The sequence below is a fragment of the Misgurnus anguillicaudatus genome, chromosome 12 (genome assembly GCF_027580225.2).
Source record: "Misgurnus anguillicaudatus chromosome 12, ASM2758022v2, whole genome shotgun sequence".
NCBI lineage: Eukaryota > Metazoa > Chordata > Actinopteri > Cypriniformes > Cobitidae > Misgurnus > Misgurnus anguillicaudatus.
This window is the reverse complement of record NC_073348.2, coordinates 40,739,703-40,766,034: the sequence shown is the minus strand read 5'-3', so window position 1 is coordinate 40,766,034 and position 26,332 is coordinate 40,739,703. Positions and strand designations below refer to the sequence as shown.

Sequence of the window (26,332 nt, the reverse complement as noted above, 5' to 3'; positions counted from 1 at the left end):
CTAATATATTTTCACATATACCAGTACCAATGTTTTTTGTAAAGTATGTTTGTAAAAACTAGTAAAATGTCCTAATATAATTAAGGCTAGTCCTGGATTAATCTAAACCCTGTCTGGGAAATGGCACTGATTGGGTGAAATGGCCAATGTAAATTCCGTTTAAAGTCTCTGTAGAGGAAGAGTTGTGTTGATGGTGTTAAAGTTTGTATAGAGTGGAATCAGAGCGTGCAGCCCTTCACATTCCCCCGAGCGGCCCATTTTTCACGAGGTCCCGAGCGGGGCGAGCTGGCTTCACGCTGGGCGTTTGATAGAGCTCACAGGGAGTGTGTGAGCGGGTCTGACCTACTCACAGCTCCAAACACCAGAGCTTCCCAGAGGTCACCGCGATCGCATGTAATCTGGCGCTCACACCAAATCATCTCTGACAGCTCCAGTGCCACATTAAGAGTTCAGATCACATCAGTGCCGTCTCACTGCGCTCCCTCTGCTCCTCTATACTCACACAACACTCACAGTTTCTCCCACAGAGGTGTGAGGAGCACAGCGGTTCATCTCCGAGTAAAGGATTTGTTTTGATTTCAATAGATGATTGATTCATGTGTGTGTCTGCATCTAAACATGGGTTTGAGTTCACAGCAACAAAACAGCTCATTTCTGATCTTTTGCATCTTCATCAGTTTGTCTAATCTTCATCCTGATGATTTTAAGGAGACATTTCACAAGACTTTTTTAAGATGTAAAATAAATCTTTGGTGTCCCCTGCATATGTGAAGTTTTAGCTCAAAATACCTCACAGATAATTTATTATGTTAAAATTGACACTTTGTATGTGTGAGCAAAAATGTGCTGTTTTTGGGTGTGTCCTATAAATGCAAATGAGCTGATAATGCAAACACTGATCACCATAATGGTGGTTTGTTGAAATTGAAACTCAATTGTGCTGTCAATTACTTTCTCTCTTCTCTATGGACTAAATGGGAGTGCCGTGGTTGGATAGTGCAGATTAAGAGGCGGTATTATTATAATAAGATCCCCTTCTGACATCATCAAGGGAGCCAGATTTCAATGAGCTATTTTTACACAAGCTTGCCGAGAATGGTTTACCAAAACTAAGTAACTGGGTTGATCTTTATCACATTTTCCAGGTTGATAAAAGCACTGGGGACCCAATTATAGCACTTAAACATGAAGTCAGATTTTCCTGATGTCCCCTTTAAAGTAATGCTGCTGTAGTTTTGCTGTAATCTCAGTAATACTGTTAATGGTTTGATGTGTGAGTTTAGTGTAAAGCAGCCTGAGGTGAATCTCGCAATCACCTGACTATAGCTTTTGTCATGCACCGTTTCTGTTGTGTGTTTTTACTGACTGCATTGTGTTCTTTAACCGACCCATAATGAGCTGTCAATCAACCACTGACACCCTGAGGAGAAGAGAGGAAATGCTTAACCAACTCAACAGGAACAAATATTTACAACACTTGATTTAGTTCATTTCTACATACAATGACAAACTGCAGCAAACACTGAAGAAGAACGTTACTTGTGAAGTTTGCATCACTGTGAATAATGCTGCCTTCAGAGCAGCCGCGGTCGAGGCGTCAAGCGCGAGTGATTTCAATGTTAAGTCAATGTGAAGACGGGTCTCGATGTGGTTCGAATGAGGCATTTAGCGCGACGCGGTAGGTAGATGTGATTTCATTACACACACATATATGAAGTAAACCAAACTTTTATTCTGCAGTGATTAGTTGTGATTAATCGTTTTGGAGCCCTACTGCGAATGTTGCTTTCCCTGCAATGTTTGTGCTCCTCATCTGAATGATCATCAACTTGTTAAAGAGGCAGAAAAATACTTAAATTTACATTTGAAATAAATAAAGGGAACTCGATTTCCATCTACTGAATGCAATTAAAACACATAACAATGCACACATAACAACTCACTTAACAACCTGATGTCGTCCACCTTAGCATTGAGTTTTGCATGATCAAGCACCAATCTTACATATTAATATGAAATATAAATACTAAAACAATCCAAGGTCTATTAAAGGTGACAGAAGTTTTGGTTCAGGTTTGTCTGTGTGTGTGTGTGTGTGTGTGTGTGTCTGGAGTTTACCGGCTTTGCTCCTGGGTCACTCGCTGAGATCTCAGGGTTATTTTTTCTCTGTTGTTGTGTTTTTGGGGGTCCCTCTTAAGCCCCTCCTGTCCCTGTCCTCCTTTCAGCGGTCAACCCTCCCCTGTGTGAGGAGGTCCTGAGGGTCCCGACACAACCATAGAGATTAACTGCTGTTATTGTCTCTCACAAGGTGTTTTAACACACACCCCTCTCTCTCTCTCTTTCTCTCTCTCTCTCTCTCTTTCGTTCTTTCTCGTCCAGCACGGTCAGGCTGTCAGTGTGGAGTAACTGTGTAGAGATCAGTGTGTATATGTGTGTGTCTATGAGGCGGTGACACACACACACACTCATGCCCTAGTCGTGTAGACGCTCGGCTCGAGTCTCAGGGATGGAGCTACAGGTCCGGATGAGAACCAGTTGGAAGCGGCTGCTGGTTGTTTCGGGTCTGATCTTACTCTTGTCGTCTGTTCAGGGTGAGTATCGCTCGAGTACTTTTACGGTTGGTTGGCCGCCGGAATCGGGCCGTGTTTACTGCAATCTTTGTCCTTTGCTTCTCTGAATCTATTTTTTGCGTGCTGGTATTTATGTTTTGTTATGATCTGAGTGCTGAAGTTATGTCTGTTTGTGTCTACCCTCCGGTCGGCTTTAATGTTTGGAATATTTGTCGGATGGCCGTCGGAATGATGTTGCTCCGTTTGCCAAATATGTGGTGGAGTGAAGAGTAAAATATATTGTATTTAATATACGTGTGATGCGTTACGTGTACTTTGACTGTAGACTAATACAAAATAATGATAAAAAAGAAATAAAATAAGAATGGAGTTTAGTGTGGCACACATTTATTATCTTATCAGAGGATTTCAGCTTCTTATTCAACAGGTGAATGACATGTTTTTGTGTAAAAATATCTGTTATAATAATGATGATTGTGAGGTGTCCGTCTGTCGTCTCTGTGTTGTTGGTTTAAGGATTTTGCTCTTTGGTGAGGCATTTGGTGAAGTCTTTGAGATGCGGAAAAGTGATCTTCAGTCTGATGCTTGTTAAACACACAGTTGGGCGTTAGGCTGTAAAATCACAGCCACACACAAAAACACACACACACAGACAGACACAAAAACAGATGAACAAACACAGACACATGTGTTCATCCTAACCTGAAATAATTGAAACTTCTGTTGGATTGAGGGTCAGCAGTGCCGTGTTTGGATAACTTTACTCTCATTAACAAAACACACAACCATACACAAACACACAACCAAACACAAACACACTTCCATACACAAACACACAACCATACACAAACACATAACAGGAAACTTTTGTATTTGTTTGTGTGGTTTTGTTAAAGGTATATATTAAACTTTATTGTGTGTTTCTGGTTTTATTGTGCGTGGTTTATCAGAACACAACAGTGTTGAGTTATAAAAGTAAAATGTGATTGATGTTGACCTTGTTTATGTGGCTCATTTAATAAACTTGTGTTAGTAACTATCTGAAATGAAGTGTGAGATTGTTCAGTCGCTGTGTTTTATAATGTCTGTCATTTGTTGCTTTGAGTTTAATCTGTGGATTGTAAATGTCTGTCATCAGCTGTGTGTGTGTGTGTGTGTGTGTGTGTGTGTGTGTGTGTGTGTGTGTGTGTGTGTGTGTGTGTGTGTGTGTGTGTGTGTGTGTGTAAAGCTGTTAGACACATTTGTGTTACACTGTAATCATGTGTTTATATTATTTCATTTCTGTCAGACTGATAAGAGAGAGATGTGAGATGGTACGGCTGGGTTATTTTCCAGCACATTAAAGATCAACACATTTCTCCTGCTCTCAGTTTCTTTTCTTTCAGATGTCTGATTGTGATATCTGATGGGTCTGAATCTCTGTAGTTTTATTAGCAATCAGTCTGTTAGTGGTTGATCAAAATATTTGTCAATGATAGCAGCAGCTAAAGCCGTGTGTGTTCACTGATCAATACTGTATATTGAAGATATATAATACTTAGCATTTAAAATGGTTAAATATGTAGTACTTTGCATCTTATGTTATGTAAATCTTTTATATATTTATTTTTTACTTCTCGCCACAATACCAGCTTGATTAAAAGCAAGGCAGCGATGCCCGGACTGCAGAGTTACCAATTGTGCTTCTTTTAAACTATTTCTGCAGGTTGATGTTTTTCTGCGGTTAAGAGATTGAAGGATTTGGTTAATTAGTTGTTGGTATTTGAATAATCATTGGGATGCTTTTGGACTAATTTTGAATGGCTATTGGGTTGGTTTTGTTATGCTGATCTGGCAACCCTGACAGGACAATAACGGGAGCAAAAGCCCCCAAAAAAAACACTAGTTAATAACAGTTAATTGTTGTTGGTCAAGGTCTAAAGTTAAAGAGATTAAAATGAATTTATTAATCTGTGGCAAAATTTTCTCACCAGCACATCCCTGAAGACTCAATACATTTCTGTTTTGACATTTAAAGATGTTTTACTATTTAAAAGCTGCACAAAATCAAAAATATTGTATTTGTAATACTCTAGCAGTAGTGTGTGGACTTTTAGTCCAGAGGCACCTGCTGAAGTTCATGAAACTCTTGATAAGATGAAACACTGACTGAAGGACAGATGTGAGGAGGAGAGAAATCTTTGTTTTATCTTTCTGTAGACTCAGCAGAGAGAGAGAAAGAGAGAGAGAGAGAGAGAGAGAGAGAGAGAGAGAGAGAGAGAGAGAGAGAGAGAGAGAGAGAGAGAGAGAGAGAGATGTCCTTCACACAAGTGAATGAGTTCATGAATGTTCTCTATGTGCCTCCTGTCACGTTGTCTCTTTGTTTGTGTGTCATACAAATGTTAAGGTGGATTTAATTACAGTGAATATATGTGTGAATATATGTGTTTGGAGTTTTTGAGGTGTTCTGGTTTCATGGTGTTCTTGCTGTTGCCTTCTGAACTCGATTAAATCAAAAGTCTGTGTTATTTTTGGGCCAAGTGAAAACTTTCAATCTTGAATCCTGAGTTAAGATCTGATGAGTGTTTTACTTGAGATGATAACTGAAATTACAGTGGTTCGTACAGATACAGAAGGAGTATCTGTTTCTGTCATACAGTCTTTGGTTTGTAGATATAGTTCATGACAGTATTAATGAGCTTCATATCAGTGTTTTTTTAAAGCGTTTTACGCCATATATGGTTAATAAACGAATAACATGTAAGGTCATTTAAATGCGTAAAAGTTTTTTTTTATCTGGGAAAGCACATAAACAGCTTTTTAAATGACTAGATTCTGCCTGCGAGAAACCTGACAAATCTCTGGATCCTGTGTAAACACTGTTCCCTTTCGCGGGAACTCGCGCTTCATCGTTGTAGTGATGCTATGGGAATGTTTCCAGGCGTGAGTGCGTCTGAATGTGTATATCAAACTCAATCAATGGTGGGGTGTAACGTCACTGGCGGGGTGACGCGGGAGCCAGGAAGTATAAAAGACGACCTGAAAAATTCCCTCGCTAGATGAAATATGCATAACAGGGACCCATGAAGTATGGCGGGGAGATGCAACGTCTAGATCCCGTCTCATACGTAACCTGAGACGATTTATTAATTTGCGTTTAAAAACATGTTTCTATAAAAAGCAGATTTTTGATAGTTATCCACTTGTTCTGTGCATGTAAACACACTCTGTGTTTTCGGCTGTTTTGACGCTCCTGAAACAGATCATCCAGTAAATGTTTTCACAATCTCATCTGCTGTCCATGAGTTTGTTTATAGTGTGTACAGTAGTTTGAAGATTTACAGCAGGTTCTGTCTTTCTCTTCTGCAAATGTTTTCAAGGTTACGTACGTTTTGCCAAAAATGAGTGACGAGAACAAGCGTTTAATATAATGCCTCACGTCCTTTAGTTTACAGTATCATTAGTCAAGGTCTCCTGCGTAATCTAAACAATAAGAGCTTGTGTTATATGAAGTCAGTTGAAGGCTGTTTGTTAGACCTGACACACAACACAGTGACTTTATCCTCAATCTGAAGAAGTGTAACATACTCAAACACACTTGACTTGTTTGCTTTCTTAAATTCAACCCAAGACACATCAGCGTTGCTCATTATACTCAAAGATATGTGTGTTGAGATGCAGTGAAGCAGAAGTCTGAGCGACCGGACGTCCTGACAGGATACAGATCATGTTCCTCTAAACAGAATCTGATCTGGAGTCAGATGTGACTCCAGCGGTGATCCCCTCATGAGCTGCACCTGTGACCCCAGACCCTGGGGACTGAAGGCGGACTCAAAGACACACTGTTCTTGACCGGGCGGAAGACTTCACTTAGTTATCTGTACATTATTCTTCTGAATGGCTGTTTTAACGTGCGTAAACTTTTCGGCATTTCGACTGAATTTAATTCTAATGTTCAGTACCGTTTACCCTACACATTGCAATCAGTTTAAATGTAAAAAGTGCAAAGTCAGAGTTGCCAGATTGGCATAACAAAACCAGCAGAATGGACACTCAAAACTGACCTAAAAGCATCCCAATGACTATTCACAGCTGAAATACCAATAACTAATAAACAAAATCTTTCAAATAAACTTGTGGAAACAGTTTAAACAGTAGCCCAAATCTGAACTCTGCCAAAAAGCAGAGGACTTGGCAACGCATCGCACAGCATCTCTTGTTGAGTTCACGCTTTATCTCTGGATAAATATACAAAGTCAAAGTTGAAAGTTGTTCTTAAGAAGTTTTCAGATATAGGCAAAGAAAACACATTTTTTAAAAAGCACAACACTATTTTATTGCTTTATGTAATATCGTGAAAGACATGAACACTGCAGAATGTACAGCGCGTGACTCCATTACCTTTATAATGTGTGTTGCCATCGCCTTGCTATTGCATGTTTCTGTGACGAGAATCATGTGATACGTAAATAAGAGAAGGTACTGCAATCACACAACTGGTGGCCAATACACAACATGACAACATAAACATTAGTTGAGGGCTGCAACTCAACTTTTTAAACGACAATATCCTGGCCAGACCACTGTTGTCAGTGATGTAAGTATTTGAAATGAAAATGAGTTCTTAATGTCTAGTGACATATCAGGGCCAATTTATGATGAATTTATATAAATTTCTTACATACTGTTCCTTTAAACTTGATAAGTTTTGTCTAAAAACTAGACTTATTTTCTTAGGTCATTTCGCTCATCAAGAAATTACATCTTGATTTAAGAATTTTTAGATATTTGTACTGAAATAATAAAAATATCTGATGTGTAAGATTATATCAGATCCTTGCATTACAGTAGCTATCTGTCTCAATGTCAATCAAACAATAAAAGAAAGTTGAATATATATATATATATATGTATATATATATCTATATATATATATATATATAGATAGATAGATATAGATATAGATATAGATATAGTTTTTGACTGTGTGTATTAGTTTTACAGTGATTTTAAGGTATGAATGCAGTGATTTTGTTTTTAAGCCTTAAAAAATCTTTAAATGAATTTTTTTTCCGAAATGGACTTTGCTGTCTTGATCAACTTCAAACATGTGTAGCTCTGTCATTCTTTGTCGGATTCCAACAAATCATCTATCATTTTGAAATCTTTTATTGCAGAATGTCAAAATATAAATAACTCATTTTTGAAAATATGCTCATTTCGACTCATTTTAATGTAATTTTACTGCACGGGTCACATTTGTTGTTTCAGTCAGTTAAAGGTTATGGATGTGTCTATGGTTGTTATTGGTATTTAAACAATAATTGTTGCACAAGCAGCAGTGAGTAGTAATACTGAGACACTAGGGATGTAACGATTCAATCACGATTCAATCGCGGTCCTCATTAAAAATGCCTGTCTGAAATCGATTCTGAATCGGAAGGCTGCGATTCTTTGTTTTATGCACAGCTTGTGCCTGTATTACGGCATTTGGTCAGTAGGAAGTCCTTATCAATCTAAAATCATTATGAGTCGGAGTCCTTTATAACGTGCATTTAAAAAAGCAACACTCTTTAAACAAAATCATTCAAAATATTCTTTATTATCATGAAAATACCTGAAACAATTTGAAGAACAGCGTATAAATATTCATGTGTAGACATTTCCTGGAATAGCGTTTGTAATGATACTTCTTGTGTGGCACAAAGGGAGTTTCTGCACGGGAGCGCCCTCTGCAGGGTTCCCGCGGGGTCTTAAAAAGTCTTAAAAAGTCTGAAATTTAGAAAGTTAAATTTAAGGCCATAAAAAGTCTTTAAAATGGCCAGATTTTCACCCTAGGTCTTAAATTTAATTAACCCAAGTCTTAAATTTCTTACCTCCATTTATTCCCAAAAAGGTTGTCCGAAAAAAATAAAATGGTAAATTAAAATGCTGTAGAACTAATCAGTGACGGAGGAAGAATGTATTTGATGGGTGGGCCTCTAAAAAGAAAAGTTCTGCACTTTGCGTCTCACTGAATGTCTCTTCAATCCAGTTTTTAATCATTATTTTTTAAAGAGGATACAAATGTAGGCTATTATAATCCACGCAATTCATGCCATAAGCTATATTTCAGGTGTTGTGATCCGACTGTATACTGTAGGTTTGGCGAGAAACAAACCTTAAATGCAGTTTTTTATAAGCAAAAATCTTTTCTGTGTTAATTTAACCAACTAGCCCGTGGCTTACCAGAGCATTTGCAAGGTTCTGAAACAGAGGACCCAGAAGCGAAAAAATCAACACTGCTTTATTGAAAATTAACTTAACAGTCAGGCCGTCAAGTCCCGCGCCATCAACAATGAGTCAACTTTAGTGTTACACAGTTTTCATATGCAGCCTACAAATGCGACCTTCGGATTTAGAAACGGCCTTGTTTGCAACACACAACAAACCACGAACAGCCTTTTAATAGTAAATTTCCTTTTCATTTCATTATTGTGTAATTAGAGAGGGGAATAAATGCGATGGCGGTATAGCGCATATTTATGCATATAACGTATGGGTGGAGAAAGTGTAAAACATGTTAACAAGCCACATATCAGCAGCTGACCATACTGATCTTCCCATATTAGTGGATTTTATTTGTCAAAAAAAAATAAAATAAAAAAATAAACAAAGATATAATAAAAATATAATGTTTTGAGGATTTCTGAGATCATTGTGCCGCTTTGGTCTTAAATTTCACTCATAATGGTCTTAAAAAGGTCTTAAAAAGTCTTACATTTGACTTGGTGAAACCTGCAGGAACCCTGCTCTGGCGTTCGGATGTGCCGGGATTTCACCGTAATTCATTCAAATTCATTCATTGAGAAAATGCGCATTTGCACGATGAATCGTTACACCCCTATGAGACACACACACACGCATGTTCACATGATGAACTGTAGACAGGTGCAAGCGGATGCTGGCGTGTGATAAAACACAGAGCTTTATCTGGAGTCCCTGCGGCCCTGCATGTGTGTTGTTGGTCTCTCTCTCTCTTCGTGCTTATGCCAACCATTAAATCTGCTAACTCGCCCGTCACATGTTTTCTTCACAACCACATGACCAGAATGACAATTCCTGCTTTCCCAGTTTGTCACAAGCTTTCTTATCAAGTTTCCCTCCCTAATCACAGATGGTCCGTCTAAATTTAAACATTGTTCACGCTTCTCCAACAAGTTCAGTTTTGATTTTATTACTAAACAAATCTGAGTGTCTCTGTTTACTGTTGATATATATATGAAGAGTTTGGTTCCAAAACGCAATAAACACCATTTTTGAAAAAAATGAGTTACTGCCAAAATCAGTATTATATCAGGTCAGTAGTTAAAAGTAAATAATTAATTTTACGCAAAATCCAATACCCGCCGTGATATTCTGTCATCTTTTCGCCCTTTTTTCCCAAAATGCGACAAACGCCACTCCTCCTTTTTTACAGAATGCAATAAATCCATTTCTTATATTACAGCGGACCATTCACGCAATGTAAACAAACATGGCGGCGCGCTGAGTACACGGAGTCCTAGTTTTCCTCATCTACTTTGTACTTCGTGATCAACAAACAAAACAAAATAATACTTTAATAGCATTGATAAACCTGTGATGGTTTTCTGTGACGGGAAAGAAACGTAAGCCATCAACAGCTAATAATTTCCGCGAGAGGCACTCGGTTGCTTGTTCTCCAGACAGCATCAAGCTTCTCATGCTAAAACATTGTGTTCTTAATATAACAAAGTAAGTGTTTTGGTTAATGCCATTAATGTTTATTTTTTAATCATTGTATACCACTAATCAACTAAATAAATATAAAATGGTAAAGATGAATGCACATTTATACATTGATTTAATAGATTTATAGCATTTTGAAATAAAAAACTGTCATGGATTTATTGCATTTTGTGGAAAAAAGAATTAGTTTTTATAATAAATCTTTGAAAATCAAATTATGGATTTGAATTTTTTATGTTTTTATAACCTAAAGATGCTATGTGAAAGTGTGTAACAGAAAATACTGGTTTTCATCTTGTCACTTTCTTGGTATAGAAAACACGTTTTTACCGAAATTTGTCAAAATGGATTTATTGCGTTTTGGAACCAAACTCTTCATATATATATATATATATGGTTTTATAGATAAAGATCAGTATCAGTATAAGGTCTGATTCAGTACACTGTGATTCTCTCACCTCTATCAATCAGTTCTGAGTAATTTTTATAGTTTTTTTGTGTTTTTGTATTGAATATTGTTTTAGGTAATGCATCACATTACAGTAAAATATAAGATTTTGTTAATGCTGTTTTTGACTTTGTGACTTAAGGATATCCATTTAAACGATTCTAGGACTGCAACTTACGATTATTTTTTATAATCGATTAATCTGCCGATTATTTTTTTTGATTAATCAACTAATCGGATACAAACCTAAATATTTACTTTTTGATTGTTTTACTAATTAGAGCTAAATAAGGCACTAAATGAGGGTATTCACATGTGGTGTATTTAAAAGTGCAAAAGCTGAGCACTCCAGAGTTTTACTAATATAATATTTTTGATTTTGATATTTTAAGCCTTAAATAAAAAAGATTTGTGCAGCTTTTAAATAGTAAAACATCTTTAAATGTCAAAATGTAAATAAACAAAACACATTATGCCTCATTTATAAAGTGTGCATACCCACAGATGTGATCATAAAGTGTGCATACGCAAAAATCCACAGCAAAGTCCAAATTTATAAAAACTGTCTTTACAGAGAAAAGTGCTTTGTTCCACGTCAGGTTCTGATCAGAAGTACGCACTTTTGCTTCGATTGATGCAGGTTTTTGGAAAATAAGTCCTTGCTGTTCGAAAAGGGTTTAAACATTGACAGGTTCTCTTTTATATGACAATGACATCAATTATGCATCGTTTAAATGCAGAGATTTGAAACTATTTAACTGTGCACAATTTCAAAATCATTTGCGATTTATAGATTTCACATCTATACGCACATTTGTTTTATGAATCACACGTGCTCGCTTTTAAGAAACGATCATAAGACCAAATTTAGGACATTCATTCATGTTGCATGTTGTTGCAGCCCTAAATGATTCTTTAGTTTGTTTAGATGATAAACATTCAGGTTGCTGAATTGAGCTTCTGCAGCAGTTTTCCCATAGGAAAATCTTGTATTTTAAGAGTTTATAGCAGTAAGTAATGTAAAGTAAATGAATACAGAGCTGTTGGTTTGGTCAAAAGCATTGAAACTCCTCTGAACACCTGTTGGGTTCTGATCCCGAGCTGCTCTGAATTAAAGCTCATAATCTTATCTGATCCATTCTTTAAAAGCTCTTTGAAGCTCAGACTGAATGTGCAGGTGTTTCTCAGGTAAATGAGTTGTCGTCTCACGGTCGTCGTGACCCGCGGTCGGTCCTCCCCTCCGGCTGCAGCTGCCCGACACGATAAGACGCTCATTCTCATCCAGGTTTTTTTTTTCATTGGGAAATAGAAAAAATATCCCCTTGATTATTTTACTGCGATATGAAGCAGAATGTTGGCAAAGATGATTCTGCCGTGCCACCGTGGCAGCGTCAGGTTTCAACATGTCAAAGTTAATAATATGATGGATTGTTTAATTGCACGCAGTTACAATCTTAACATGATTTATTGAAACTCATTTAGACAAGAAAACATTCTGACTCAAAGATCTAAACATTAAGAAATGAAATATTGATAGATGATTGCGTTTATCAAGGTCAATGAAACCCCGTGTGTTTAGCGCAGGTGTCACAGGCCGTGAGAAATGATGTGTGGGCTTCGTGTAGATATGAAGAAGATCTTGTGTCATATAGCACAGTTTGATTCCTGAAATGTTGAGCTTTTGATGTGAGACTTTGGTTTGTTTGTCCAGACAGACTGTGAGATTTAATTAGACACGGAGGGATTGAGAGACCCCATTGATCCTGAGCCATTGGTCACGGGGGTCTGGGGGTCACACCAGATTAGGGTTTGATGAAGACGGCGAATGTTGAACAGATTTATGAAGTTTTTTTGGTTATTTCACACCCACACAGATCCGGATAAGTTTTACAGGACACAATTTTACTTTGTCCTCGGCAACAATAAAAAAACAAGATGTGCTTATTGATGAAGTTTAAAGAGACTTGAATGTGAAAGAATGCAGCTATCTGATTCAACTTGATTATTTCTGCTTATTTTGTTTCTATTACTGTGAATCTGTGTAACTTTCATTCTCAATCGACTTCAACTTGACAATTATTGAGCATTGCTTTCAGCTACTGGAACAAAAGTGATACTTTCAATATTTTTTATCCATTCTGTCCACAATGGGTCTGAACATGAGCCGGTGTTTACTGATGAAGACCTTGTAGTGAACGAGAGTAAAGTGGATGAAGGGGGAGCGGTGATCTATTATCTGTGCTGACTTCTGTCTGAACTCAATGGGGTCAGAGATCTCTAAAAAGAGAGAGAGAGAGAGAGAGAGAGAGAGAGAGAGAGAGAGAGAGAGAGAGAGAGATTTACTTTCAACACCTGGAGAACTCAATCCTGTCTGTCTGTCTCTCTGATTAACATAATAACACAAACACATAAGCATTTCTTATAAGAGGAATTGTCCCTTTGAGACCCGATAAGCACAGATCCATACACACTGACACACATCTGATTTCTTTCTGAACTGTTGACTGAAGTGAACTATTGTATAATAAACGACTGTTTTTATGAGACTATTTGCCAAGACTGTTATATTACGATAAGTCAAGTGCAGAGAAATTCTGTGTTTGCTGGCTTTTTGAAACATGTGTGTCTGAGCTTGGGCTTATGTGTCCATTTGTGTGTGTGTGTGTGCTCAATTTAGCATCTTTGGTGCTCAAATAGTCTAAAATGGTGTAATTGTCAGCATTTGCAAGGCTTATAAACACATGCAAATGATAACAAATAAAAAATAAAGCTCAGTGGTACAGCATTGCATTTGCAGCGCAAGAGGTCATGGGTTCAAACCTAGAGAACAGAAATACTGGTAAAAGTGCTTGTAATGCACTTTGGATAAAAACGTCTGCTGAATGCATGAATGTCAATAGTTATTTCTGATTTTGCTTATTTGAGAGATTATTATTAAAGTGATTCGTTTCATGTAAAACGAATTACGCAATTAGTTACTTTTTTGGGAGTAACTTAATATTGTAATGCATTACTTTTAAAAGTAACTTTCAGCATTAACCAATTTGTATTAACAGTATTTCATGCAATATTTAGCAGTTTTATCATACTGTATTTATGTATTTACAGTAGATTATTAGACCAATGTGACTTACACAGAGAGGAGTAACCCATGTCCATCATTTTAAAAAAAACCTCCCGAATGTAGATCCTCTGCGCATCCTCAACAAGCACGTGTATGATAAAGAACACAGAAAACACTGACATCAAAGCGTGAGAGCGATTCAAAAGCAGACTTCTTATGATTTCTCCAATCACTCTCGTGGTACTCTGAGGTCACTTACCTGTTGCTTCTTATGACGCCGCATGAACTCAAACAAACCTATCTCTGGGATGCATGATGATGGCAAAAATCACAAAAATAAAACTCATCGGATTTACATGATTTAGACAAGTCATCCCACCAGGTCAGAAAATATGTAAATCTGCGGAAAAATCACATCCCTGTTGATTGTACATTGAATAAGCAGTGTTGTACCAGTTGTGTTTTTGTCATTTATTTATTAGCTTTTGGGGGAACTTGTAGAAAGACAAAAATATTAACTCATGTTGTTTCAAAACAATAAAAAAATAATAATGCCTTTGATGGATCCTACCTTAGATCCTAATGTGCAGAATGTTTTTATTATTGGGGGTTTTTCACTATAAACATGCATTCAGAATAAATATTATTTCTCTTTAAAAATCTGATCAGCTATAGTTTGAAGTAGCTCTATATCTTCTCCTAGACACACACTTTACACCTGCAATCTTTCCAAATGTGTTACTGTATTATAATAGAGGAGCCTGCGCTTCACTGATTTTAAATGCACGCAGTAGCTTTATTATGGATTGTTTATCAGACGACGTGCACTTTTTTTGTGCAACGCCACTTTAACTTCATGACTTGCCCTTTGCAGCAGTTTAGGTTAAGATATCCACACTTTCATACTAAACTCATTGATTTTTAAATGAGAGCGAGAGAGAATATGATGAACATTGGCAAAGGTGTGCAGAATTATACTCTACACTTCAAAAAATGACTTGCTTAGTTGTTTTGTCTTGTATTCAGTAAAAATATCTACAAATTCTTAAATTAGGATGCTTTTTCTTGGTTAGCAAAACGACCCAAGAAAATAAGTCTAGTTTTTAGACTAAAAATATAAAATGTAAGTGATTTTGTGCATAAAACAAGCAAACAAATCTGCACATTTTTCTTGAATTAAGTTGTTTTATGCACAAAATTTAAATTGCACAAAATTTCTGTATGACCTTGCAGGTTTGTCATCACTGCTTGTGTTTGTTTCCTCAAATGAAGCGAACTGAGTTTGTTGTTTGTGAATATTAAAGTCTTCGTTCATCTGTGAGTCCTTCATGAAGGGTCAGAGATTTCTCTTGTAGTTCTTCATGAATGTGAAATATAAAGAGTGACTCTCTGTTAAAGCTGCAAGAATAAGAAAGACTTCATTCTGTGAGGAGCGACCCCATTCAAGGCCTCTGCTATGTTTATACATCACACAAAGACTTTAAAAGGCCTGCCTGACACCAACACTCTTATTAATGGATTCACTAACACACACACACACACACACATCTCTCTCTCTGTGTATGTGTTGTGTATCTTCAGAAATATTTGTGTGTTTTTTCTTCAGTAGGTGGACAACAGATCTGCTCGGATTCAAACAATGCTGAAGGAAATAACAACTAGTTTAGGTATATGTTTAGATAGTTTCTGTCACGATTTGTCCTGGCGACTGCGTTCTGTTTCAGAGACTCGTGGGTATTTGTTGATAATCTTCTCAAGGCCATGAGCATCTGTGGCTTTATCTGCTTGGCAGCTGTGATATCAGACTGGTACAAACTGTTCTGCAACACACACACACACACACACACATGAAACTTTTGTGAAAATCATAAAAATGCTGGCACTGGCTGACAACTTTTTTTTTAAAACGCTGGCAGTAAAGAGTTAATGTCTCTTTCTAGAGAGTGTGAGTTTGTGATTCATGTGAAAGTTTGTTTCAGACACAATCTGATATGTGTGTTGTTTTCTGTTGTGTGTTATCAGATGTTGATCTGTATTAAGTGGCAAACTTTGATTTGATTTGTAAATGTGTCGTCTGTTAAACTCCAGACAACTTTTGCTCTTCAGTAAAATACCTCACATGTTTACCGCACGACTCGAGTTATGACATCATTCACTCACCCGCTGCTTTACTGTCTCTCTCTATCATCAAACAAACATTGAACACATCAGTGGTCTCATTTATAAAGCATGCATGCTCACAGATTTGATTGTAGATTGTGTGTATGATAAAATCCATGGTGACATTCAGATTCATGGAGAAGTGCTTAGTGCCACAATCAGGGTCTGAGCAGACAGATGAACCTTTGCTGCCAGATGCTGCAGTATTTTGGAAATATAAGCCATTCTTGCAACTCAGAAAGGATTTAAAGATAGAGAGGTGCTTTATTTTATATGTCAATGACAAAATGATGCATCGTTTACAACAGTGGTTTTTAAACTGGGGGCCGGGAGATGGTGCCAGGGGGCCCCAGTTTTATGACATATTATAAAATACATTCATTTTTCATGAATTCTGTGTAATTAAAACCTAAAAAATAATAAGCCAACTAACCAACAGCACAACTAGATATAATTGTATATGTTTTGTTTAATTAAAATATTACATTTTAAAACTGTTTTTGTCATAAATTTTCTTTCGGGGGGCCGCAAAAAAGTGCACTGTACACAAGGGGGGCCGCACGCTGAAAAAGTTTGGGAACCACTGGTTTACAAGGCAGAGATCTGAAAATGAACACAACTTTTAATTTGAGAAATTATAATGATAATCTAATCATTTGAGATTTATACTGTGTGATTCACAAAAGATGCAAATGATGCTTGAACATTTTGAGTTAAATCACTTTATTTGCATCATTTGTGCATGAAATTCAGATAAGAATACGTTCAATTTGCTGGCTTTAGCTAGCTTGTTATCTTAATATGTATGTATCATTTTTATTTCTGTTTTTATAAAAGTATGAAGATGTGTCTTACAGCTCCGGGTGTCCCCATACAGCGATGATGATTTTATCCTCTATTGCTGTCTCTTATTTCTGCCTCCGCTCGCTATGTCTTAATTACGTCACTACTCGAACAAGCTCCTGATTGGTTTACGCGGCACGAATTTGTGCCGCATTATTTGCATGAATCGCATCATTTGTGCCACCTCATTGGTGTGAAATGCAAGGCACGTCTTTGTATTGATAAATACACTTAAGCTTCATTTGCATCTGGTGTGAACGCACCAATAGATTTCACATCTGAAAGTGAAGCATACGGTATGTGGTTTTCTTTGGATACATTCATCCTTCAATTACCACGTATGCACTTTTGATAAACAATCGTTAGATGACATTTAGGATGGTTTCTCTCCAGGGGCCTCATTTATAAAGGGTGCGTACGCACAGATTTATCCATATTTATAAAAACTTTGTCTTCGACGTGGAAAAGTGCTTAGCGCCATGTCAGGGTCTGAGCAGACGTACACACTTTTGCTTGTCTGATTGCTGCAGGTTTTTTGAAATATAAGCCATTCTTGTTGTTTAAAATTGGGTTTAAACATTGACAAGCGCTTTTATATATGTCTATGACATTAATTAGGCATCGTTTAAAGGCGGAGATCTGAAACTGCTCAGCTGCGCGCACAAGTTCAAGTTCATTTGTGATTTATAGATTTGAAAGGGGTACGCACGTTTTCTGCACGTACGTTCGGTTTATGAATCGCACTTACGCATTTTTGTTAAATGATCGTAAGATCAAATGTAGGATGTTTTTTACGCAGCATTTTATAAATGAGGCCTCTGATCTGTGTGTAGTTTATCATGATGACATCACATCAGAAAGTTTGACAGCTCGTGTGCTCTCAGCTTCATAATGACATTTTTATTGATGGTTATTAAATCCTTTTGCTTCAAATGAAAGATTATAATCCCGTGATTCATCTGAAAACTGTGTTTTGATTTGTTGCTCTATTCAGAAAATGAATGAGAAATGTTTTTAGAAGAACTGAAGGCTCTGATTGATGTTTTAAGAGATTTTATTGTAAAAAGTGTTCACGAACCTCTTTCTTCATGTGTGGGAGAGATTCATTCATACACGTATCCGGTTGCAAAGGGGCATAAAGTTGGGAACTTTTAATCTGGGAATTATTCCAAATTGGAAACTTAACAGAAATGTATAGGAATTTATGGGAATGATTTGGACATTTATATAAACTATATGATATACAAGCATTTAGTTTGGTCATAAGCAGACATGCATGCAAGGTAATACAAATTTTGAAGAATCCTGATACTTTACGCTCATCAAGCTGTGGATTTATTTGATCAACAATACAAATCATTTGTATAAGCATTACTGTTATAGGCAGATTCTCAGTTCCCATATTTTCCCATTAATACCCATGAATTTTTTTCCTTGAAAATTCCCAGAATTTTGCAGCCACGTGCATCTGTATCTGTATCTGACACGTCTGTCTCTCTGCAGCGAATGTACTGGACACAATGTTACTGAGGATTTCTGGGAAGTCTGCGGTGGGCAGTGGGAAAGAGAACAGCGCCAGCACAGCACCTGGGATTCCTGAGCGAATGTTTTTGTGTCACTGTTACAATCACTGTCCTGAGGATTCAATTAATAACACCTGCAGGTACACAACACAATTACACACACTTATATCATCAGAGCTGTGCGTGACGATTATAAGACACAACATACTGTACAATATCTGACAAAACATGCTGACTGATCACCATTAGGTTTAGTTCAGTGTTGTTTATGTTTGACTGGATGATGATGATGATGATGATGTTCACACAGGACTAATGGTTACTGCTTTACTATGGTGGAGGAAGAGGAGGGTGGCTCTCCCGTTCTCACATTGGGCTGTCTGGGATCTGTGGGTTCAGAGTTTCAGTGTAGAGTGAGTTACACAAACATGCACACAATTGTTTGAGATTTTCTGTCTGCATCACATTTAAAGACACATCATCATCATCATCATCATCTTCATCATCAGGATACAGGAAACGCTCGTCTGAGGAGAGTCTTGGAATGTTGTACAGATCAGGATTACTGTAACAAAGATCTCCAGCCAATCTTACCTCCGCTCAAGAGACCTGGTGAGACACACACAGACACACACGCACACACATGCACACACACACACACATGCACACACACACATATGGCTGATGATTTTTGACAGGTTAAACTGTTACAAACCGCAGGTTAGGAGCAGCAGGGGCTGATGGGATTGTGTGTTCTCTCTATCTGTAATGAAAAGGACACAAGTTCTCATGGGACAGATTCAGTTTCTGACATCTGAGAATCTGTCACACTGCAAAACACATCCTGTGTGTGTGTGTCCACGTGTGTGTGTGCTGCTGCATGTGTGTGCGTGTGTGTGTGTGTGTGCGTGTGTGTGTGTCAGTCTGCTTTAATAATCAGTAACTAAAGAAAAATGAATGACTGATATAATTAGCAGATCTTTTATTTCTGGACACTTGAAGTTTAATAGCAGCATGTGTTTATAAATGAAAGCTTAAAAAACGTGTCTATGATACAGCCTTGATTAGATATAATTAGAGGTGTGTATTGTTGTGTGTGTGTTGCTGTGTGTGTGCGTGTGTTGCTGTGTGTGTGTAATGTTAGAATCCCAGTGAGCGGTCCGTCTACGTTTGGTTCTCTACGGTGTCGTTGGTCAGAAACTCAAGCGGAGCAGGAAGGCATCGATTACGACTCAATTACATCTCCACTGATTCTCAATACACAAACTAAACTACTAAACTCACATAAAGAGAGAGAGCGAGAGAGAGAGAGAGCAAAAGAAAAACAAAACAATGTATTTCTCTTCTGATGAAAATCTGTTTGATGTTTGTTCATGTTAAACTCACCATTACTGTGGGTTCACACCAGACGCGAGTTCAACGATTTGCACGAGTAGATTACATACAAAGTCAATGCAGAGACGTGATCAGATGCGTCCTCGTGTGGGCTGATGCGAATGACACAATATGAGCGGGGCATTTGCCGTGAAAACATGCGCTATTCGCCTCAAACGTGTCTTCGCCCAAGTTGAAAATATTCAACGGGAGCGAAAGTTACATTCCGCGAGTAATTTAAAGCGAGTAATGCGATGCCCCGCGTTTGGTGTGTAAGTAGCATAAATGTACTCGCTTCATTCACAGCCGCACGTGAAATTCTAGTCATTGAGATATTCATGCAGAAATTCGCATCATGGGAGGGGCTTCTGCAACTCTGCTCGCTTCCTGTAATCACATCACTGCTAAAGCAAGCGCCTGATTGGTTAACACGGTGCGTTTTTCCTCCAAAGTTCAGATTTTCCAACTTGCGCATTTCCCATGGTAACGCTCAATTCACATCATTTGCGCGTCTTAAGGCGCAATGGTGTCTAATGCTACGTACACACCAAATGTGGGGGATTGCGTTGCTTGCTCTGGATTACTCGCGGGATTTAACTTTGTCATGTACATTTTTTGCTCGGGTTGGGTGTTTTCAACTTGGGCGAGGGCGCGTTTGAGGCGAATAGTGCGGGTTTTCATTTGCGTCACCCCACGCGAGGATACGTCTGATTGCATCTTTGCATTGACTTTGTATGTAATCTACTCTCGCAAATCGTTGAACTTGCATCTGGTGTGAACCCACAGTAACACGCCGCACTAAATGCCTCATTCGCGTCGCGAGATCTCCAGACACGCGTCAACGCATCTTTACACTGACTTATTACACGGCTCTCTGGAATGCTTGATTCTGATTGGTCAATTGAGACATTTGCAGGTTCGTTCTTTTCAAATAATAACCGCTCCAAAGTAATAACGCATAGCCGGACTACTTGTATGTTTTAAATCCCTCCGCGCCAACAAAGATTACTGTTTGGCGCCATCTTGTGACAAACACTGGACAACCACAATTAAGAATGGAACATTTTGACATTCATTTTAACATGTACGGAAAAAACAAAACATTTAAACAGTGAATAGAAGAACGAACAACGACAAGAGACAGAGAGCTTACTGAGACTGAACTTGACAAAATAGAGCATGACAGCTACGAAGCCAACACACACAAAAAAAATACAGAATGGGGATTAAAACTTCTCAAAGACTGGCTAAAAGAGAAAAAATGGAGACAGAGAAGTATGAAGCAGAGGATCTTAATAAGGTATTACCATCATTTTATGCATCTGTGCAAAGTTTCGTGGAAGGATAAAAATGATAATTTAAAACAAACATGCCAATAAAATGTTTCAAATTCATATTCATGTCCAGTTTTTTTTCTTATGTGGCAAGTAGCCGTGTAATAAGCGGGATAATGTAGAGGCAGCCGGTAGTTATCGGGAAATAAGCCCCGACAGTGTGATCAGGACCCGACGCGAAGCGTCTACATTATCCCATAATGCCTCTACATTATCCCTTACTTAACAATGAAATCCCTCACGCTTGATGCCCCTACCGTGGATGGTGTAAACGCATAGATATGTACACTAGATGTCGCCTTGGCTACGACAGTTCATTGGAACAAATGAGTCAAATAGAGGCGCCATCTTGAAACAGGGGAGCCCTGCATCAGCGTCATTGTAGGCAATGGTGTAACGGAAATAAAATCACCATAAATCGTCATGAATGCGATTTTCTTGGTTTTCTTTTGATTTGTTCCAACAGTCAGACATGTTTTTAGCATTGAGTCCAGAAAAAAATAAAAGTTTTGATATTATGAAAATCTACTTTTTCTAACTATAATGCATAGTGCTAGTAGGCCCAACATCCAAACGCAGCACAAAAGTCCGGCATCCATGAATTTGGAGTACAGGCGGAGATAGCAGCGTTACCTAGATACTTCCTATGACAAGACCCCTGTTCCAAGATGGCGGCAGTTTTGATGCATGCTTAGAACCCCAAGGCGACATCTAGTGTATATATCTATGTGTGTGAAAGGCAGCATAAGAATGCGGTGGGGTTTGTGGGTATTTTAAGTGTTGTTAGTTGGCTGTTCCGGATAGTTAGGGACTCAAGAGCCCAACCCCAGATCTTCATCAGATCCCTTGATTCCAGTATATAGGATTTGATAAGCAGTCATGATTTATGTCACTTGAGTGATTTTAATCTGAACAGTAGATGTAACACTGATCCTAAAACATGTTTCTTCTGTGTCTTCTCCTCAGATTTAGACAGCAGTCTTCATCATACGGCTCTTCTGATCTCTGTGAGCGTCTGCTCTATCGTCCTGCTCTTCATCAGTTTATTCTGTTACTGCAGGTATAAACATCATCATCATCATCAGCAGACTTTAGGTTTATAAGAGATCACAATATCATCTGATTGATTTGAGTGAATGTGTGTGTGTATCAGGTATAAACATAAGGAGACCCGAGCGCGCTACAGCATCACTCATGATGAGACTCTTAAACCGTCTGGAGAATCATTGAGAGATATGATCACACAATCACAGAGCTCAGGCAGCGGTTCAGGACTCCCTGTGCTGGTGAGAGACAAACACTGCATGTATTTGACATTCATCAGAGCTTTACTAGCAGTTTAGTGTCACACCTACAGTATACGTATGTGAAATGAGAAAACGTACCCATTATTAATACTAAAGTACTTATCAGCTAAGATTGTGCTTTTGGATTAAAACAGTAGATTCTGTATGACAGTGGACGACTTTAGCTGTATATCATCATCATTCAATCAGATATACAGAGATTCAGTCTGTCAGACACTTTATTAAACAAACATATAAAGTATATCTGACCCTGAACCACAAAGTCAAACCAGTTTATTTTTAACAATAGCCAACAATACATATTGGGCATTATGCCAAAAATGAATTAAAGATATTATTTGAAGATGATGTTTCATAAATATATTTATAGTAAATGTACTACCGTGAATATATCAAAACTTTATTTAGCATTATTAATATTTGTTGCTAAGAACTTCATTTGGACAACTTTAAAGGGATCGTTCACTGAAAATATCAACTTTCTGTCATCATTTACTTACCCTTATACCACGGGTCTGTTGAATGCTAAATATCTTCATGTATAAATGTTTTTGTTTTGCTGAACATACAAGTTTGGAAGAACTTAAGGGTAAGTAAATGATGACAGAAAGTTTTTTTATTTTCAGTGAACGATCCCTTTCAATATGGTTTTCTTATATTTCGCTTTTTTGCACCCTCAGATTCCGTATCTCTGCCAAATCCTAACAAACCATACATCAATGAAAGGCTTATTTATTCAACTTTCAGATGATGTATACATCTTAATTCAAAAGATGACCCTTATAACTGGTTTTGTGGTGCATGGTCACATATAACACAATACAAGGTGTATCATACTGTATGTTTTTTATCACTTAAAAAAATGAAAGTTGCAGTTTTTTTAAGCTCAGTTTTTTCTGTGCTGGTGCAGCGGACGGTGGCGAGACAGATCCAGATGGTGTCTCAGATCGGGAAGGGTCGATACGGTGAGGTGTGGATGAGCCGCTGGAGAGGAGAGCAGGTGGCTGTGAAGGTTTTCTTTACTACAGAAGAGGCCAGCTGGAACAGAGAGACTGAGATCTATCAGACCGTCCTGATGAGACATGAAAACATTCTGGGTAAAGAAGCACTCACACACTGTCCTGCGATCAGATCTGATACAGAGATGGTATACTAGGGTTCATAGGGTGCATATAAACAGTTCAGTTTGTAGCAATATCAAGAGATACTAAATCTAACTTTTTCAAAGTTCAATATTTTCATACAAGATAGTCTGCATGCAGTGATAGTTATGAACAATAAAAATGAATAAATTCAGAACACAAAGCAAATATTTTATAACCTCAGAGATGTGTTTCAGGTCTGTGAAAGTATCTTGTGTTTCCTCACAGGTTTCATCGCTGCAGATATCATAGGCACAGGCTCGTGGACGCAGCTCTATCTGATCACAGATTATCATGAAAACGGCTCGCTGTACGACTACCTCAAATCCACCTCGCTGGACACCAAATCACTGCTGCAACTCGCACAGTCCGCCGTCTCGGGTCTCTGTCACCTACACACTGAAATCTCCGGCACGCAGGGAAAACCGGCCATCGCACACCGAGACCTGAAGAGCAAAAACATCCTGGTGAAGAGAGACGGCACCTGCTGCATCGCTGATCTGGGACTCGCCGTCAAATTCATCAGGTAGACACACAAACAAACAAAGAGTTTTTCTCTTAAAGGGGACATATCATGAAAATCTGACTTCATGTTTAAGTGCTAGAATTGGGTCCACAGTGCTTCTGTCAACCTAGAAAATGTGGTAAAGATCAACCCAGGAACTTAGTTTTGGTAAACCATTCTCTGTAAGCATGTGAAAATATAGCTCATTGAAATTTGACTCCCCTTGTGATGTCAGAAGGGGATCTTATTAGAATAATACCGCCCCTTAACCTGCTCTATCCAACCACAACACTGACATTTAGTACCGAGAGAGAGAGAGAAAATAATTGACAGCACAATTGAGTTTCACTTTCAACAAACCACCATTATGGTGATCAGTGTTTGCATTATCAGCTCATTTGAATTTAAAAGGACACACCAAAAAACGGCACATTTTTGCTCACACCTACAAAGTGAAAAATTTAACATCTTATAATAAACTAAACTAAAACTTCACATATGTACTCTGGGGACACTAAAGATTTATTTTACATCTTAAAAAACTCTTGAAATGTCCCCTTTAAACACAGTCAGGCAGAACGTGATGTCACCCAACTGAGAGGATTTATTTTTGTTTATTAGCAAGAAGACTCGGACTGCGACAACCAACCGATTCGATGAATTCAAATACACAATATGGACAAAAGTTTTGGGACACCCACTTCCAATGAACAGGTTTGACTACTTTAGTCATTTCAGTAAACACAAATCTTAATGCTATAGCACTAATATTATATGAATTGTGTGCTTATAATTTTATAGCAACAGTTGGGCAGAGCAAACGCAACCCCTCACTTTATTATTGGACAAAAAGAAATGAAAGATTCAGATCAACCACACTGCAAAAAAATAGTCTTGTTTTCAGTACAAATATCTAAAAACAATTTAAAACAAGATGCATTTTCTTGATGAGCAAAATCTCTTAAGGAAATAAATAGACTAAAAAATATAATTTAAGTGAATTTGCACTTAAAACGAACATAAAAATCTGCCAATGGGGTAAGAAAAAAATCTTTTGTTTTCTTAAACACTTAATTCAAGAAAAAATTTCTTACCCCATTGGCAGATTTTTATCTTGCTTGTTTTAAGCACAAATTCACTTAAATTGTATATTTTTGTCTAAAACTAGACTTATTTTCTTAGGTCATTTTGCTCATCAAGAAAATACATTGTGATTTAAGAATTGTTAGATATTTGTAATGAAAAAAGACAAAAATACTAAGTAAGAAAGTCATTTTTTTGCAGTGCACACCCATGAATGATTTATACATTTCAGTCCTTTCCAAAACTGTTACAACTAAGATGAAAAAGATTTCTTTCAAATGTTATTGTACGATATACAGCATTAATATTTGTTTTAATTGGAATAACTGGAAGAGATAAACATGTTTATTTTTTTCTTAATGCCATCTGTGGCTATATTCATGGCAAGAAGTGGTTAATCACAGGTTCAAAATGCAAGTAAGGTGAATTGGAGATGTCAGATCAGATATAATGTCTATGAACGGTGGACGGAAAGGGGTGTCCCAATATATATTTGTCTATAAAGTGTTTATCTGTGAACTCAGGGCTGTCTGTACAGAAATTCATCACAGATTCTTCATCTCTTCTCCTGTTCTCTGTTAAGAAACATTCATTTAAAGAGTCATGAGATGTTGTTGAACTGTGTTTTATTTCTCTCAGTGATACGAATGAAGTGGACATCCCACCTAACACACGGGTCGGTACCAAACGCTACATGGCACCGGAGGTTCTGGATGAGAGTTTGAACCGGAGTCACTTTCAATCGTACATCATGGCAGATATGTACAGCTTTGGTCTCATTCTGTGGGAGATGGCGAGAAGATGCTCGTCTGCCGGTGAGTTTATGCACACTTCTCTAATCTAACCTCGGCCGTAGCCAGCTATAAGGTCAAAATGTAAAGTTCTCTGAATGACTACTTAGTTATTAAAAACAACTCATATTGGCATCTGCGTACAGAATTAGGTTTAAAAACTTTACTATACAGTTAATGATGAAGATTAACTCTAGATGCTGAAGGGCAGGTGCTGCATTCACTGTGTTGCCAGATCCTGTTATTAAAAAACCCTCTTTAGACAAACATTTAGTTTTTAAGCAATTAATCTCTGAGAAATGTAAAAAGTGAGGAGTATGTGCGGGATAGTGTTAGTGATGTCACTGATTTATTTCTGAAAGATAAGGTTTAAATGTGTTAGTTTTTCATATTAATATCTGGCAACACAGGGTGAAGCACCTACACTGACTGTAATGATCAAATAAGGTGCATCATTTAG

The 26,332-nt window shown here is 37.7% G+C and overlaps 1 protein-coding gene across 4 annotated transcripts in view; it reads left to right on the top strand.

The window, feature by feature from the left end:
- The window catches only part of bmpr1bb (bone morphogenetic protein receptor, type IBb), a 70,408-nt gene that overhangs the window by 41,295 nt on the left and 2,781 nt on the right, over positions 1–26,332 (top strand). For 2 of the 4 annotated variants that reach the window (XM_073874625.1, XM_073874624.1), the window contains 9 exons: positions 18,317–18,476; positions 18,647–18,749; positions 18,846–18,948; positions 22,011–22,104; positions 22,198–22,333; positions 23,259–23,448; positions 23,722–24,019; positions 24,620–24,712; positions 25,721–25,896. In XM_073874625.1, coding sequence (XP_073730726.1) covers positions 18,334–18,476; positions 18,647–18,749; positions 18,846–18,948; positions 22,011–22,104; positions 22,198–22,333; positions 23,259–23,448; positions 23,722–24,019; positions 24,620–24,712; positions 25,721–25,896 — 1,336 coding nt within the window. In that variant the 5' untranslated portion in view covers positions 18,317–18,333. Of the gene's footprint in view, positions 1–2,379; positions 2,592–18,316; positions 18,477–18,646; positions 18,750–18,845; positions 18,949–22,010; positions 22,105–22,197; positions 22,334–23,258; positions 23,449–23,721; positions 24,020–24,619; positions 24,713–25,720; positions 25,897–26,332 lie in introns of those variants that run through there. The other 2 variants (XM_073874622.1, XM_073874623.1) reach the window with 2 other exon arrangements.